The sequence below is a fragment of the Hyaena hyaena genome, unplaced genomic scaffold (assembly GCF_003009895.1).
Source record: "Hyaena hyaena isolate Hyena2069 unplaced genomic scaffold, ASM300989v1 scaffold_55, whole genome shotgun sequence".
Taxonomy (NCBI): domain Eukaryota; kingdom Metazoa; phylum Chordata; class Mammalia; order Carnivora; family Hyaenidae; genus Hyaena; species Hyaena hyaena.
This window is the reverse complement of record NW_024080687.1, coordinates 1,642,189-1,656,533: the sequence shown is the minus strand read 5'-3', so window position 1 is coordinate 1,656,533 and position 14,345 is coordinate 1,642,189. Positions and strand designations below refer to the sequence as shown.

Sequence of the window (14,345 nt, the reverse complement as noted above, 5' to 3'; positions counted from 1 at the left end):
ATCACTATCTTGTACACCTGAAACTAATAGAACACTGTATGTTAACTAGACTGAGATTAAAAATTTTTAATGTAAATTAAGCTGCAAGGAAATAGCATTATACATTTACCAGTACACCTAAAACTTTAAAAAAGATTGAAAATACCAAGCACTGGAAAGAAAGCAACTAGAAGTCTCTTACAGATTCTGGCAGTCACTTTGAAAACAATCTGCAAGATTTAGGATAAGGTGAAATATCCGCTGACCACGTGATGCAATAATTCCACTCCTAAGTATTTGCCCAAGACAAATGAAAACATAATCAATACAAAAGCTCACGTGTGCCTGTTTACAGTCACTTCATTATAATAGCCCCAAACCGAGAAAGAACCCAAGTATCCATCAACTGTTGAATGCATGAACAAACTGTGGTGTATTCATACGATGGAATGCTACTTAGTAATAAAAGGAATGAATTGCTAATATATATACTAACATGGATGAATTCAAAAGCATAATACTAAGTGAAAGAAACTGCGCACAAAAGATTACACAGAGTTTAATTCCATTTATGTGATAGTTTTTAAAAGGCAAAGCTATAGCGATAGAAAGAGGATCAGTGGCTTCCAGGAGTCAGAGGGTGGCTGGGAGGAGATTTACGACAAATGAACAGGAGGGAACTTTTGGGGGTGATGGAAAGGCTTTACATCACGATCGTGGTGGGTGTTACACGATTGTATACATTTGTCAAAGCTTATTGAAGTGTACACTTCAAATGGCTAGATATATACAGATTATATCCCAATAAAATTTGTTCCAAAAGGGCAAGGTACACAATGAGACGTACAGTAATATCATAAGTATTAAATACAAGGGAGAAAAGGAGAGCATTTCAAATATGGAGCGTATACATACATGCCAGAGTGTGCACAAAATATCTCAGAAAGCCTATACATGAAGTTTTTAGAACGTGTTGCTTTAGAAATGGAAATGGGGCATCTGAGGGGGGTATGATGGAGGAGAAACTCTATCCTTTGTATCTTTCAAATGTTGAATCATGCAAATACTAAACCTATTCAAAGTGGGAGTAAAGTCAGTCAGGTTCCAAAACCTGCTGATATTCAGTATGATTTGAGTCAGAATCCTGTTCTATGTGTGAACACCTCTCTTTGTTACTCATCATTTCCTCCTTCCCCTATTTTAAAAATCACAGGACTGCATAAGAGGATATTCAATATATACTTCACAGCATGGCAATCAAATACATTTAAAATGTGAAAGAGAGAGGGTCTCTGTGGAATGGAGATGATTTTACTATAGGGTAGAATGAAGTTCCATGCACAGCAGGTTAGAACCAGCTCATCTCATACAACTGTTATATATATATATATAAATGATTGATATATATATATATGAGAAATCTAAGGCCTGGAGAGTACATATGACTTACCCAAAGGTGCACAGCTAGTCAGTATCAGAATCCAGATGGAGACCTAGTTCTTAAGTTCTTAAGTCTTATTATAGAAATAATATCAGTAGAGCAGGCAACCAAGCATGGCTCAAAGTAAACATTCAGTTAAATGAATTTCCCCTTCGCTTCTTACCCCTTTATCAGCAGGCTTTCCATCAGGACTCACCGTCCACCCATCCCCACCTCAAAGTCAAACATCAATGGATGCAGGGACACAGGATAGGGTCTTTGCTTTAATGCCAACCAAATTTCCTAGAATACACTAAAAAGTTTTCCTTAAAAAAAAAAAAAGGACTTCACTGCTCTTCCCATAACCTGTTGAGTTTTAATCAATCTGACAAATATTTATGAGCCCCCCCCACCTACGGGCCAGGCTAAGGGTGGGGGTACATACACAGGTGAATAACATGCGGTCCAAAATGTTTTCCGTATGGTGTTTACCGACCAGTGAGGAACAGCCTTACCCAGATGGTTGTAATATTAGGTGACATGTGGTAAGATGGAGAATAAGGACTGAGGCAGTGTCACGTAAAATGACCTGGAGGTTTAGAAATGGCTTCACAGGTTATTCGAGTCCAGAAAGATGGGGAGAAGGTGGTAAGATGAGAGAGGGGAGGAAATGATATAGACAGAGGAGTCAGCCTTGGCAAAGTCAGGTGAAGCTGAACGTGTCCAATTTGTGGGGAGCTTGGTATTCCTGAGACACAGTGAATGAGGTTGCGGGTGGGGGTGATGGGAAGTGGACCAGAGAGGCAGTTAGATTGTTAGGAGCAGGGGTAAGACTTCGGTGATGCTCAAGGGTGGACTTGATCTTGTTGGCAAGGGGCAGGGCTTCAAGCAGAGAGTTAAGTATCCAGTATGTAGTTCTGTTCCAGGGAATGGTCTTTATTCCATTAGGTGGATGAACCCTTCCTGACAGTTCACTTTGCTCTGACCAATATCTATGGAGCCCTGGTGACAATCCCAGCCGCCCACAGGACACTGTGCTTCAGAGATAAGTAAAATGTGGTTCCTTCCTCAAGGACCTGACAGTCTGATAAATTACTCTTCAGTTAATGGGAGCCCAGAAAAGGATCTGTCATCCACTTGTCGACACTGCAGCCCTCCCCGAGTCTTCTGATTGGCAGCCCTCTCCTGGCCAGTTGGTATTCTCTCCCCAACATGTTGACACTACTCACCTTCTCCTGGTTAATGTGTTTGGTTTGGCCTCTATGTCTATTGACAGACAGCATTTGGTCAATTACATAGCTGCAGAAACACAACGGCAGGCCCAGGAGTGAGGACACATTGCATTAGCTACGGCGACATTGCGAAAACAGGCTGCTCCTTGTAATGTTGAACACTGACAGCTGTGGGAATCCTCCAGTCCTTTGATTCCAATGTTCCTTCAGAGCCCAACAAATCAAATTAAGCACTCAGAATATTGGCTTTCTGCCCAGCTTCTGAATGATGTTAAGAACGTGCTGGGCTTCTCGTCGATGTCTGGGAACTAATGTGAAGGTACAAACGGGCCACCGACCTCTCACAGAACCCCTTGCATTTGGTGGAAATATGGATCCCAGGAATGGCTGCCCATGTTCCCATGCTTCAACTCAACCAGTCCCTAGCCCTCAGGGGCTGTAGTGGGTTGAAGCGTGCCTCCCTCCCCAAAGGTAGGTCTGGCCAGAACCTGTACCTTTCTTAGGAAAAAGAGGGTCTTTGTGGGTGTAATTAAATTAAGGATCTTGAGATGAGATCATCCTGGATTAGGAAGGGCCCTAACTCCATTGACAGGTCTTTATAAGAGAAAGGAGGAGAAAACAGAGCCAGTTACAGGAGAGAAGTCCATGCGATAGGGAGCAAAAGATGGAATGATGCAGGCACAAGCCAGGGGTTGCCAGGAGTCACCAGAGGCTGGAACAGGCAAGGAAGGATTCTCCCCTAGGGCTGCCAGATGGGTGTGACCCTGCCAATACCTTGACTGCAGACTTCTAGCCTCTAGTGTGGTGAGAACAGACCCCTGTTGTTTGAAGGCCCCTAGTTTATGGCCACGTGTCACAGCAACTCTTTGAAATGAATATGGGGGCTTGGAGCACCCCTGCTGTAGCCACAGGGACACGTCTTCCTCCTGCTGTATTGCTCTGAGCATCCCTGGGGGTAACTCATTCCCACCACCCTTTCTTCCTTTATTCAATCATCATTTAAGTAGCTATGGATCGGGTATATGAAAATAGATAAATAGATCCTCCTTCAGTAGTTCACAGCTACAGAGAGAGATGCAGACATTAAGAGGTCATTGTAACATTAAGTGGTATGGGCTGAATTATGTTCTCCCAAATTTTATGTTTAATCCTAATCTCTAGTGCCTCAGAATGTGACTGTATTTGGAGATAAGGTCTTTAAAAAAAAATGTTTATTTTTGGGAGAGTGTAAGTGGGGTAGGGGCAGAGAGATGGGGACAGAGGACCCAAAGCAGACTCTGCACTGAAAGCAACGAACTGGATGTGGGGCTTGAACTCACGAACCGTGAGATCATGACCTGAGCCTAAATCGGATGCTCAGCCATCTGAGCCACCCAGGTGCCCCTGAAGATAAGACCTTTAATGAGATAATTAATTTAAAATGAGATCATTAGGGTGGGCCCTCATCCAATATGACCGGTTGTCTTTATAAGAAGAAGACATTAGGTTATAGATACATACAAGGGAAAGACCATGTGAAGATACTAGATGAAAATGACCACCTACAAGCCAGGGAGAGAGCCTTTGGGAGAAACCAACTCTGCCAACACCTTGACTGAGAAAATAAATTTCTGCTGTTTAGGCCATGCATTCTGAGATAGTTTGTTTTCACAGCCCTAGAAAACTGATACATTGAGGTAAGAGCAATGAGCAGGAAGAGAGGAGGCTTGGTCCAGCCCTGCCTCGAGGGACCAGGAGAGGCATCTGCTAAGAGACGACTTCTAGGCTGGGTCTGAACAGACAATGGGTTGTTTCCAAAAGGGATAGATTTAAAAAGGACCACTTGAGCAAAAGCCCAGTCTTCAAATGGCATGAAAGGTGCAGTAAAATATAAGTCAACATTTTTGGAGGCAAAGAGTGAGTGGGGACTAACAGCTGATAAGGGAGGTCTTGGCTAAAAGCCTGATGGCACATGAAGACCTTTATAGACATGCTCTTCATCCTGGCCTTTTTCTTGGGGACAATGGGGAGCCACTGCCTACCTAGAAACAGGACATGCTCAGATGTGTTCTTTATGTGGACAATCTGGTGACCATGTGGGGGCTTTCTGGGAGAGAGAGTCTAGACGCAGAGTGGTCAGTTGAATAATGGTGACCAAGATAACGGTGGCCAATGGTAGCCAAGATGAAGAGAGTGTTTCAGGAGGTGAAACTGACCAGACTATTGGGAAGTGTGGAAGTAGAAATCTATGTCACTCAAAAGTTTTAGTTTGTACAAGTGGTGATACTCCCCACCAAGGTAGCTATGGATACATTGACATGAAGTTTGCAGTCCCTTAGGGGATGCTTTTCCAGTAGGTGGTTCCCAATATGGGTATTTATTTCATAATATCACATCACCTTCATTTTCAGAGCGGACACAATCCCCGCATGCTGATTCAGGTACGGTTTCTTCATTACTCTTTTGGGAAGATTTCTTCCCATGGTTTCTTGAGATACTAAAAGGTATAGAGCAAGCAGCTGGCCCCATAGAAAAGAAAAGGAGTTGGTTGGGCCCCACATGGTGCATTCTAATCCCTCCCATAAGCCATACAAAACATGAATACCTAGGTAGGGAAAGAGGAATGCATCACAATGATAAATGACATTGAGAGTTCATGAACCCTCTGGAGATTGTCTTCCACACAAAAATTCCCCTAGACTTTTAGAATGTTCCTGAACCTCCTGAAGGATATCTATGAACATCCGGCCCCTCAGGCTAGCAATGCTAGTATAAAGGAAAGCGCCCTGGACCGAGAGGCCGAAGTCCCAGCTTGTTACTAATTTGCAGGCAGCCAAAGGCAAGTTTGTGAACTTCTCTGGTTTTTAATTTTCTTGTCCTAGCGCCAGAATTCTGTGACCTCTTTGATTGATGGCATTGGTTCTCAATGCAAACTCATTCATATGGGTACCCAGAAAATGATTTTGAATAAAACTGGGATCAGTTGTGTTCCAGCACCCTAATTAAGAAGACATTACAACAAGAATAGAAATCTTTGTTCGAACCCGGTCATGGCTCCATTTTTAGAGATGCTTCATTTCTTCCATGAAAGGAGAATTGGACACACATAGCCAGCTCAGACTTATTTCTTCTCACAGTGTTTCCAAGGATATATTTGATGTGTTGTTATTACTGGAAGATCCATTCAGGGCTCTAACCATTTCCAGACATCTAAGTTGTAGCTATAACTTTTGAGTAGTCCAGCCAAGTTAAGACAGATCGCACAAGCACATTTTTTTTTTTATTGGAAATGATGTTAAAATAACATCAATGAAAACTTTGTGCGCAATCCATATACTACCCAGCCTCAAATATACCATAACTAGATATACATGGAGATAATATATAAATCAGCATCACCCTGGCTAGCTTTTTCCAGGAATGTGTATGTAACCAAGTATCTAAATATTTGGATATATCCAGTTAGCTGAATGAATAGATCACCAACAAAATATATAGGTAGTCATTATACACAATGAATTTGCATGCTTGAACTAATTTTGGAGATGAAGCTGACTATCTGTCTGTTTGGTCCTGATCCACACAGTAGGGGGAGATGCTACTTAATTTGCTTATCCATTACCCTAAACATTGCTTTGCTCATGACATCATTCTCAGTTGCCTTTAGGATAAAATGCAAGCTCCTCCCTCCCCGCCCCCCTCCATTATGCCATGCAAGACTGCATTCCTAGGTCTTCAACCTCATCATCTGCTCTGAACCGATGCATAAGTTCTCTCCGCTCCAGCCAAACAGATGTAGTTCTACCTAGGTGCATATTTCCTGAGTATATTTGCTTATGTTGAGCACGCTGCCTGCGGTGTTCTCACTGGCTTCTCAGCTGAGCCACACACCAACATAAAAATCCAGCTCCATTTCTCTCATTCGCTCCGCGGGCTTTTATCGTTTCTCACCTGTGAGGGTGAATTTGTGTTTTCCCCCGCTTATGCTTTTGAAAACTCCTGGGAAGGATATGGAAGGTAAGAGGAACTGTTCTCATCAGAGCTTGGCCAAAGAAAGGGCCCCAGGCCCCAGATGGTGACAGAAGAGAAAGGGACGCCTTGTAAGCCCATAAGATTTTTAAAACTGAACATCCCTACCAATACAAAATTTAAACATTTACCCACAACATAGGTTTACTTATTCACTTGCAAACTATATTAATGTACTACTGGAAGAACTCACTCTGCACATTATTAAATATATAAAAATTAACATTTAAAAGAACTAGACAAAAAGAAAATATTGCTTACTATTCTGCATTCTAATATTGTTTTAAAATTTTTTTTAACATTGATTCATTTTTGAGAAACAGCGAGAGACAGAGCTATGAGTGGGGGAGGGGCAGAGAGAGAGGGAGAGACAGAATCTGAAGCAGGCAGGCTCCGAGCTGTCAGCACAGAGCCCAACACGAGGCTCAAACTCAAGAACCGTGAGATCATTACCTGAGCTGAAGGCAGACGTTTAACCTACTGAGCCACCGAGGCACCCCTAATTCTAATATTCTAATATCCCATGACTTATGTTGAATACCTTACTTTGGGTACCATGACCCCTGAAACAACAGCAGGCTCCAGCACTATAATAATAATAATTACTAACTCTTCTGTGACACTTTCTACTATGCTGAACCGAATTATAAGGAGTCACTCCTTTAGAACAAAGTTTTCAGGCTACCAGTCTAAGAAACATTAACCAGGGCTATTATGTTGCCTGACCTCAGGAAGTCACCATTTACATTTTCTGCCAAAGGGGCCCCTAAATTTGCTCAGTGCACAACCTGTGCAGCCCTGAGTGGAGATCTCATGAGTGCCTAATCAAAGACAGACTCTACAGATGCTTTCCGAGGAACAGGCTTCACGTGAACTAAAGGTGGAAAGGATTTTCAGTGTCATGTTGGTCCTTCCAATGATACCCAAATCTGGAGATTATAGTCATTGCCAAGCAGTATCTCAGAATGGATCATAAGTGATACTATGCATGTGCACACTGATTAAGAGCTAGAACCATGTATCCTAAAATCAAAGACTAAGAGCAGGAAGAGATTATATATCAGAGATGAGGGGACAAGGATCTAAGGATGTTTGATAGCAAATTATTGACAAAGTTGTGTTAGAATATCCTGACCGGTGCTCTTTCCACAATATTACACTGCTCATGTTAGGATCAATTAATGGTCCATTCATTGAATGTCTACTAACTGTTTGGCACAGTGCTTAAAATAAAAACTATTATTTTATAGATGGTTCCAATACATCAGAATAAATGATCATTTAAGCTGATAATTATTGAGCATTTATTACATGTCAGATACTATACCAAGCAATTAACATGGATTATCTTACTCAATGTTCATAACAGTTCTGCAAAGATCCTATTATAACATCCATTTTACCAATGAGGAAATTGAGGCTGAGAGAAGCTAAACAACTTAACAACTTAATTTGCTAAGCCACTTGTCAAGCCATGCAACTTCAAAACTTGCCCTGCGACATACTGCCTTCCACAGTCAGTGGCATCAATTATGTGCTGGACAACGGTATTCATTTGTGCCATTTTTCTTTGCAGTAACCATCATCAGAATACTTTTTTTTCCTTTGCATTAAGCAAAATAGCAGTAATCTGTCTCGTGCTTGCTGTTTTCCTCCCTTTCTCCCTCCTCTAGTCTATCCCTGTCTCTCTCATTCTTTTTCTCTGCTTCTTTCTTTCATACATACGTATACAAATGCAACTATGCCTATAGGTCCCTCAGTTTTAGCAGAAAGCATACAGGCAGTTCTTATGATCCTATGTGGTAATTGCTGAATTAAGAACCCCTCTTGGATGCCCATATAAAGGACTGCCACTCTCACTAGAGGCCTTTCTTTCACAAGATCTCAGCAATGACCCAGAGGTAATTATTTCTTTCCTTTTATTATCTTCAAGAATTGGGTTTCTCTGTCTTCCCTCACAGGACTGTTGGATTTAAGATGTGATGTGTTCATTTCTTATCTAGTATCTGCATGTAGTAAGTACGTTGTAAATGCGGGATGGATGGATGGATGGATGGATGGCAGGAAGGAAGGATGGAGAGAGGAAGGAAAGATGGCCAAGTGACTGTATGAGCACATTTTGTTGCTCAGATGTTCCCAGAGAAGAGGTGCACAGGTTACATAAGAGTGACATCTCCATTCACTCAGATGCTCTGATCAAAACCCCTAGAGTCAACCTTGGCTGTCTTCTTTATACTTCATATCAGCAAAACTGTTGGGCTCTCTTCTTTTTTATATGTGTTTTAAAAATAATTTTTAGTTTAAGGGCACTTGTTGGGATGAGCACTGGGTGTTGTATGTAAGCGACTGAATCACGGGAATCTACCCCCAAAACCAAGAGCGCACTGTATACACCATATGTTAGCCAACTTGCCAATAAATTATATTAAAAAGTAAATAAATAAAATACTGGGAAAAAAAGAGAAGAAAACAGAAATACCCAAAATTTAAAAAGTACTGTTATGTAATTCCATGACTGTCTAGACAAATGAGAAATAACATGAATTCTATCCCCTGAAATATGCTCACTGTTTGTTTATGTTTCAGCATTGGAATGTTATTATTTAAATTTTCGTTAAACTTACCATCTCAACAAGGCTATGTATTAGATCATACTATAGTTAATTGGACCATAAATGAAATAAGCTAAAAATTCTAAAAAATAATAATTTTTAAAATGTATTTATTTTGGGAGGAGGAGGGGCAGAGAGAGAAGGAGAGAGAATCCCAGGCAGGCTCTGCACTGTCAGCACGGAGCCCAATGCAGGGCTCGAACTCACAAACCATGAAAGCATGACCTGAGCCAAAATCAACAGTCAGCCGCTTAACTGACTGAGCCACCCAGGTGCCTCTGGGTTCACTTTCAAAGCCATTGCAGTCCTACTTTGAACTAGCTTCACTGTGGCCACCATTGGCCAATTCACCATCATCTCTTGCCTCCTTTTTCAACTGTCTTCAAACTGTTCTCTCTGCTTCTGCTACAGTCTGCCATCAGAAAGGCAGCCAGAATATTCCTTCTAAAATGCTCTCTCTGATGACTCCCCATATCACTCAGAGTAAATGGGAAAGGTCTTCACTATATGTTCTGTGCCCATTTCCACCTTTCTGGCCTTACCTGCTGGCTTACTTCACCTCCCTCTTGCCCCCACTCCAGCCACACCACCTCCCCGCTCCGTTCCTCACCGTCACTCTGTCCCACTGTGGGAAGCTGAATAGTGGCTCCCAAGCACATCTGTGTTCTAATTCCCAGAACCCAGAATGTTACATTTTGTGGCAATGGGGACTTTGCAGATGTGGTTGAATTAAGGATCTTACAGTGGAGATGATATCTCGGATTATCCTGGGGGGGCCGAACTAATCACAAGTCTTTTTATAAAAGGAACACAAGACGAGTCATATCAGAAGAAGGCAGGGTGAGGAGGGAAGCAGGGAGAGCAACCGTGATGTGACATGGGCCATAAACAGGAATGAGGACATTCCTTCTAGACGCTGGAAGAGGGAAGGAAATAGATCGTCCCCTGAGCCTCCAGAAAGAACACAACCTTACTGACACCTTGTTTTCAGCTCCATAAGATTTATTTCAGATTTCTGATCTCCAGAACTAGAAGAGAATCAATTTGTATCATTTTGAGCCACAAAGTGTGATAATCCTGGCAGCAAGAGGAAATGTGCACCCCCATTATTCTGTTTTATGCTTCTTTACGGCACTGTCGCCACCAAGCATATTTTGTGTTTACTTATTTGTCCATCAGTTCTTTTTCCCACAACAATGCGAAGTACAGGGGAGCCAAAGCCTGGTGCAATTATCTATGGGTTGAATAAATACATAAATGATATATTTTAATTAAGTGGTTGCTCAACACCCTGCAATGTCTGAGCCTCAGTACAATGTTGGTTGAACACATAATAACAAATCTGCGTGATTTTTACACTGACTTGTCTAGAACAGCTGAAAATACACACAAGGGAGTGTAGGTACAGATGCAGCCTGAGCGGTCTACACTGCAACAGCTCAGGAGACGAATAACCCCAGGACTCTATGGCAACCAGCCCTGCTAGGAAGATGGTGAGCTTTAAGGTGCACCTGAGCCCCATCCAAGGTGGGGCTTCCAGCTTTCCACCACCCTTATGCCAGAGCAGGGAGGAAGAAGGAGCCTAAGCAGGTTACCTTTGTATTGTCCACTTCTGCACAAGGAGAGAAGTCCCTGTACTCCCCACTTTCATATGTAATTTCCATCCAACATTGAATAAAGAAGTGCCGTGGGGATGGGTGGAGAATTGAGATGCAGGGATTATGACTGCCACTCCTCTTAGTGCTGCTAATATCATTAAAAAAGAGGTCACACACAGGAGCTGAGGTCTCTGAGTTAACAATTATTCTAAAAAGGATGTAAACTTAAAGAGTTAACTTCAATATTTGCTTTTGGGAACCACAGATCTTAAAGAGCCTGAGGCCACACGTTACTACCAAACAGTTTTTCCTGTTGCTAATACCAGCTGAGGATTCCAACACTTGTGTTTCCTCCTGCTTCTGTTTGGTTCAACACCAGTGGCAGGCTAATTTCTGGTGAAATCAACACTTTTCCAATTTTACAAAGGTCTTGATGTGCCCACAATGATGATGATGGTCATGATGACGATGACCCACCTTGTCTGTTGCATAAAGTTGCATGGATGCTTCTGTCTTGAGACAAATACACCTAGTCCTCACTAGGAATGGGATTTTGTGGTCTTTTTCCTTCCCTTCCCTCCCCTCCCCTCCTCTCCTCCCCCTCCCCCCCTCCGCCCCCTCCCCTCTTCCCTTCCCCTCCCCTTCCCTTCCCTTCCCTTCCCCTTTCCTCTCCTTTGAAACTAACTTTATGGCAAATATGGAAACTGGAAGGCTGCTTGAATGCACCTGCTTGAATGTTATCTCCTTGGTGGAGCCCCTCCTGACTCCCTCCTACACTCTTGAACACTCTGTCCCAAATACCCATAGCACTCAGCTCACTCCTCTATTTTACTGAAATTACCCGTGTGCAAGTTTATCTCATGCACCACTTTGCTGACTTCTTGACAGCAAGGTCCCTCCCTGTCTCCCCCACCCCTTTCTCCCCAAATGCTCAGCGTAATACCAGGCAAGTTTGGATGGATCCCTAAGTATAAGCTAAACACTCTGCTAGGTACTTTTTAAAGACTGTGTGGTAAAATAAAGGAAATACAATGTACACACAAAACAATGAAGGAAAAATACAAAATAATTAATATATGAAATCAGTAAATAAAGTATATTTTATTAGAGGAGTAATTGGAAAACACAAAGGGGAGAAATAAGCATGAATGGGGGGTTTGTGGGCTCATTTTATTAGCCAGAAATAGTATTTACTAATATGTGGTCTCCATACTAAGAAAAGTGTAAATATGAATATTGTCAGGGAGTGGACGTTGGGGGAATATGTTCTGCCTTCTTGATTAATAAAGATGATTTGTCTAGCCCAGAAATGCTTTCTTATGTTTTGACAAATTGTAATAGTCTTTATTGTAAATAGCCTGTATGTAATAAATAGACTATGTATTACAATTACAAGAACTTCATGGATATCCAAAGTTCTCAGTTTATATATCATAAGCATTAAACATTAACACTGGCTGTTGGTCTCTTACTACTACACCACTGAAATCATTTTACTTCATCAGATATTTTAGTTATATTGGTGTCAAAAGGGCAAGATCAGTGACAGAGGTAACGTTTATTGACCATCTATCTGAAGTATCTGTGACCTTAGAAATGCTAAGAAGGAAAACCCAGCACCTGGCTATTGACTTGACTTCCTCTCAGAAGCCTTGGTTTCGTTTTTGAAATTCAAGTTGACAAAGGAAATTTAACCAGACAAGAAAACGTACTTAACGTCTGTCACAAAGGTAAGGATTTGAGCCGCATTTTCTGCTCACTTGTAAGTGAACTCTTAAAAAAAATGCTTTGCCCCTGGTATATAAAAGTCGATGATTAGACACACAATTTAAATGCACTTTCCAATTCTTATATTTTTGAGCAGTCCTGAGTGAACTCTGGGATCACTCATTTATTTTTTACTTCTTTATTTTTTCAATATTTATTTATTTATTTATTTGAGAGAGGAGAGGGGCAGAGAGGGAGAGAGACACAGAATCAGAAGCAGGCTCCAGGCTCTGAGCTGTCAGCACAGAGCCCAACATGGGGCTCAAACTTGCAAATGACAAGATCATGACCTGAGCGGAGGTCAGATGGTTGACCAACTGAGCCACCCAGGCACCCCTGGAATTACTCATTTAACCAGCTCTACCCCTGAATATGTCTTGAGGTCCAAGGACCATGACATCATGCATCTTTCCTTGGACACTCAGAATAAGAAGACACCAATTTCGCCATCTACACAGGCAGATGTGCCTATCAGAGACAGCCCTTACCTTAACAAAGAGGCTAATCTCAGGGTCCGTGGACGTTGATTCATCTTCTTCCAAACCATCAGCAGCAGAATAGCGGGTGGAGGACCTCTTGCTGGGAAAGAAGGCCCTGCTCTGCTGGATAGGGAAGGTTGGAGAAGACAGGTCTTTCTCCATCACGCCTCCATCCTCCTGGGGTTCCGGGTCCTGGGCTGGTGAGGGCAATTCTTCCTGGTCTTGGGCTAGTGAGGGTAATTCTTCTTGGTCCTGGGCTGGTGGATGCAATTCTTCTTGTTCCTGGGCTGGTGAATGTAATTCTTCTTGGTCCTGGGCTAGTGAATATAATTCTTCTTGGTCCTGGGCTACTAAATATAATTCTTCTTGGTCCTGGGCTGGTGAGTGTAATTTTTCCATTGAGCTATTCCAGTCTTCACTGGAGACTGGTGGCTCACCCTGTTGAAGATCCTGGGACTCAGGATGTATGTCATCAGGCAGAAGGTAGTCTCCTGCTTCTGGCTGAGAAGAGGTCAAGCTGTTCTCACCGTCGGCAACATAGACGGACACAGAGTCATATTTGTGGCTTTCCAGTTCAGTGGCATACACCTCATTTTCTGACCTCAGGTCTTCACGGATGTTATCATAAAGAGGGACTTCGTTTTCTTCTGGCAAGCCTAGGGGAACCTCATACACCTCTTTTTTTTGGACTGTGTCATAGATGGTGCTATTATCTTCGTCATTCATGTTCATCGATCTGATAGATCGTTTGCAGGCAGATCTGACTAGATCAGAAATGAATAAAGGGATAGAGGATGCTGTACCGCCTTGCAGAGGAATCAACAGGCTTTTGAAGCTCAGCAACTAGCAACAGCTACCAATGACAGATCTCTAACAATCATTTACCAGAGACTTTAATCAGCAAGCCACAAGTCCACTGGACACCAGATAAAGCTTACACACTCAGTTAACTCCTTCATTGCTGAGGATAGTTTCAAGTAGACTCTGGGGTTTTCCTCACTGCCAGTAGCTCCAAGATTCTTTGGATTAACTAGAGGTTGAATTATCTTCCCAGTGCACACTGAAATTCTAAATATTTAGCCATTGTTCACTAAATAGGGCTCCCTCTTCTAATGCCCTCCAAATGTTGACAACATTCAAGAAGCCCCTGAAATTCACTTCTTCACAATTGTAACTCATCTATTAAAAAGCTGAATTCGTTACACAAAACAATTCTTTGAGTATCAATACCCTATGATACATGAGCTGTA

General features: G+C 42.2%; 1 protein-coding gene across 2 annotated transcripts in view; it reads right to left on the bottom strand.

Annotated features, from left to right (window-relative positions):
* The window catches only part of CLIC5 (chloride intracellular channel 5), a 171,014-nt gene extending 157,193 nt beyond the window's left edge, over nt 1-13,821 (bottom strand). The window contains exons 1-2 of one of the 2 annotated variants that reach the window (XM_039231210.1): nt 13,447-13,821; nt 13,105-13,377 (exon numbers count right to left, since the gene is read on the bottom strand). In XM_039231210.1, coding sequence (XP_039087141.1) covers nt 13,105-13,377; nt 13,447-13,821 — 648 coding nt within the window. The remainder of the gene's footprint in view (nt 1-13,104; nt 13,378-13,446) is intronic. The other variant, XM_039231211.1, reaches the window with a different exon arrangement.
* Between the last annotated feature and the right edge of the window lie 524 nt (nt 13,822-14,345).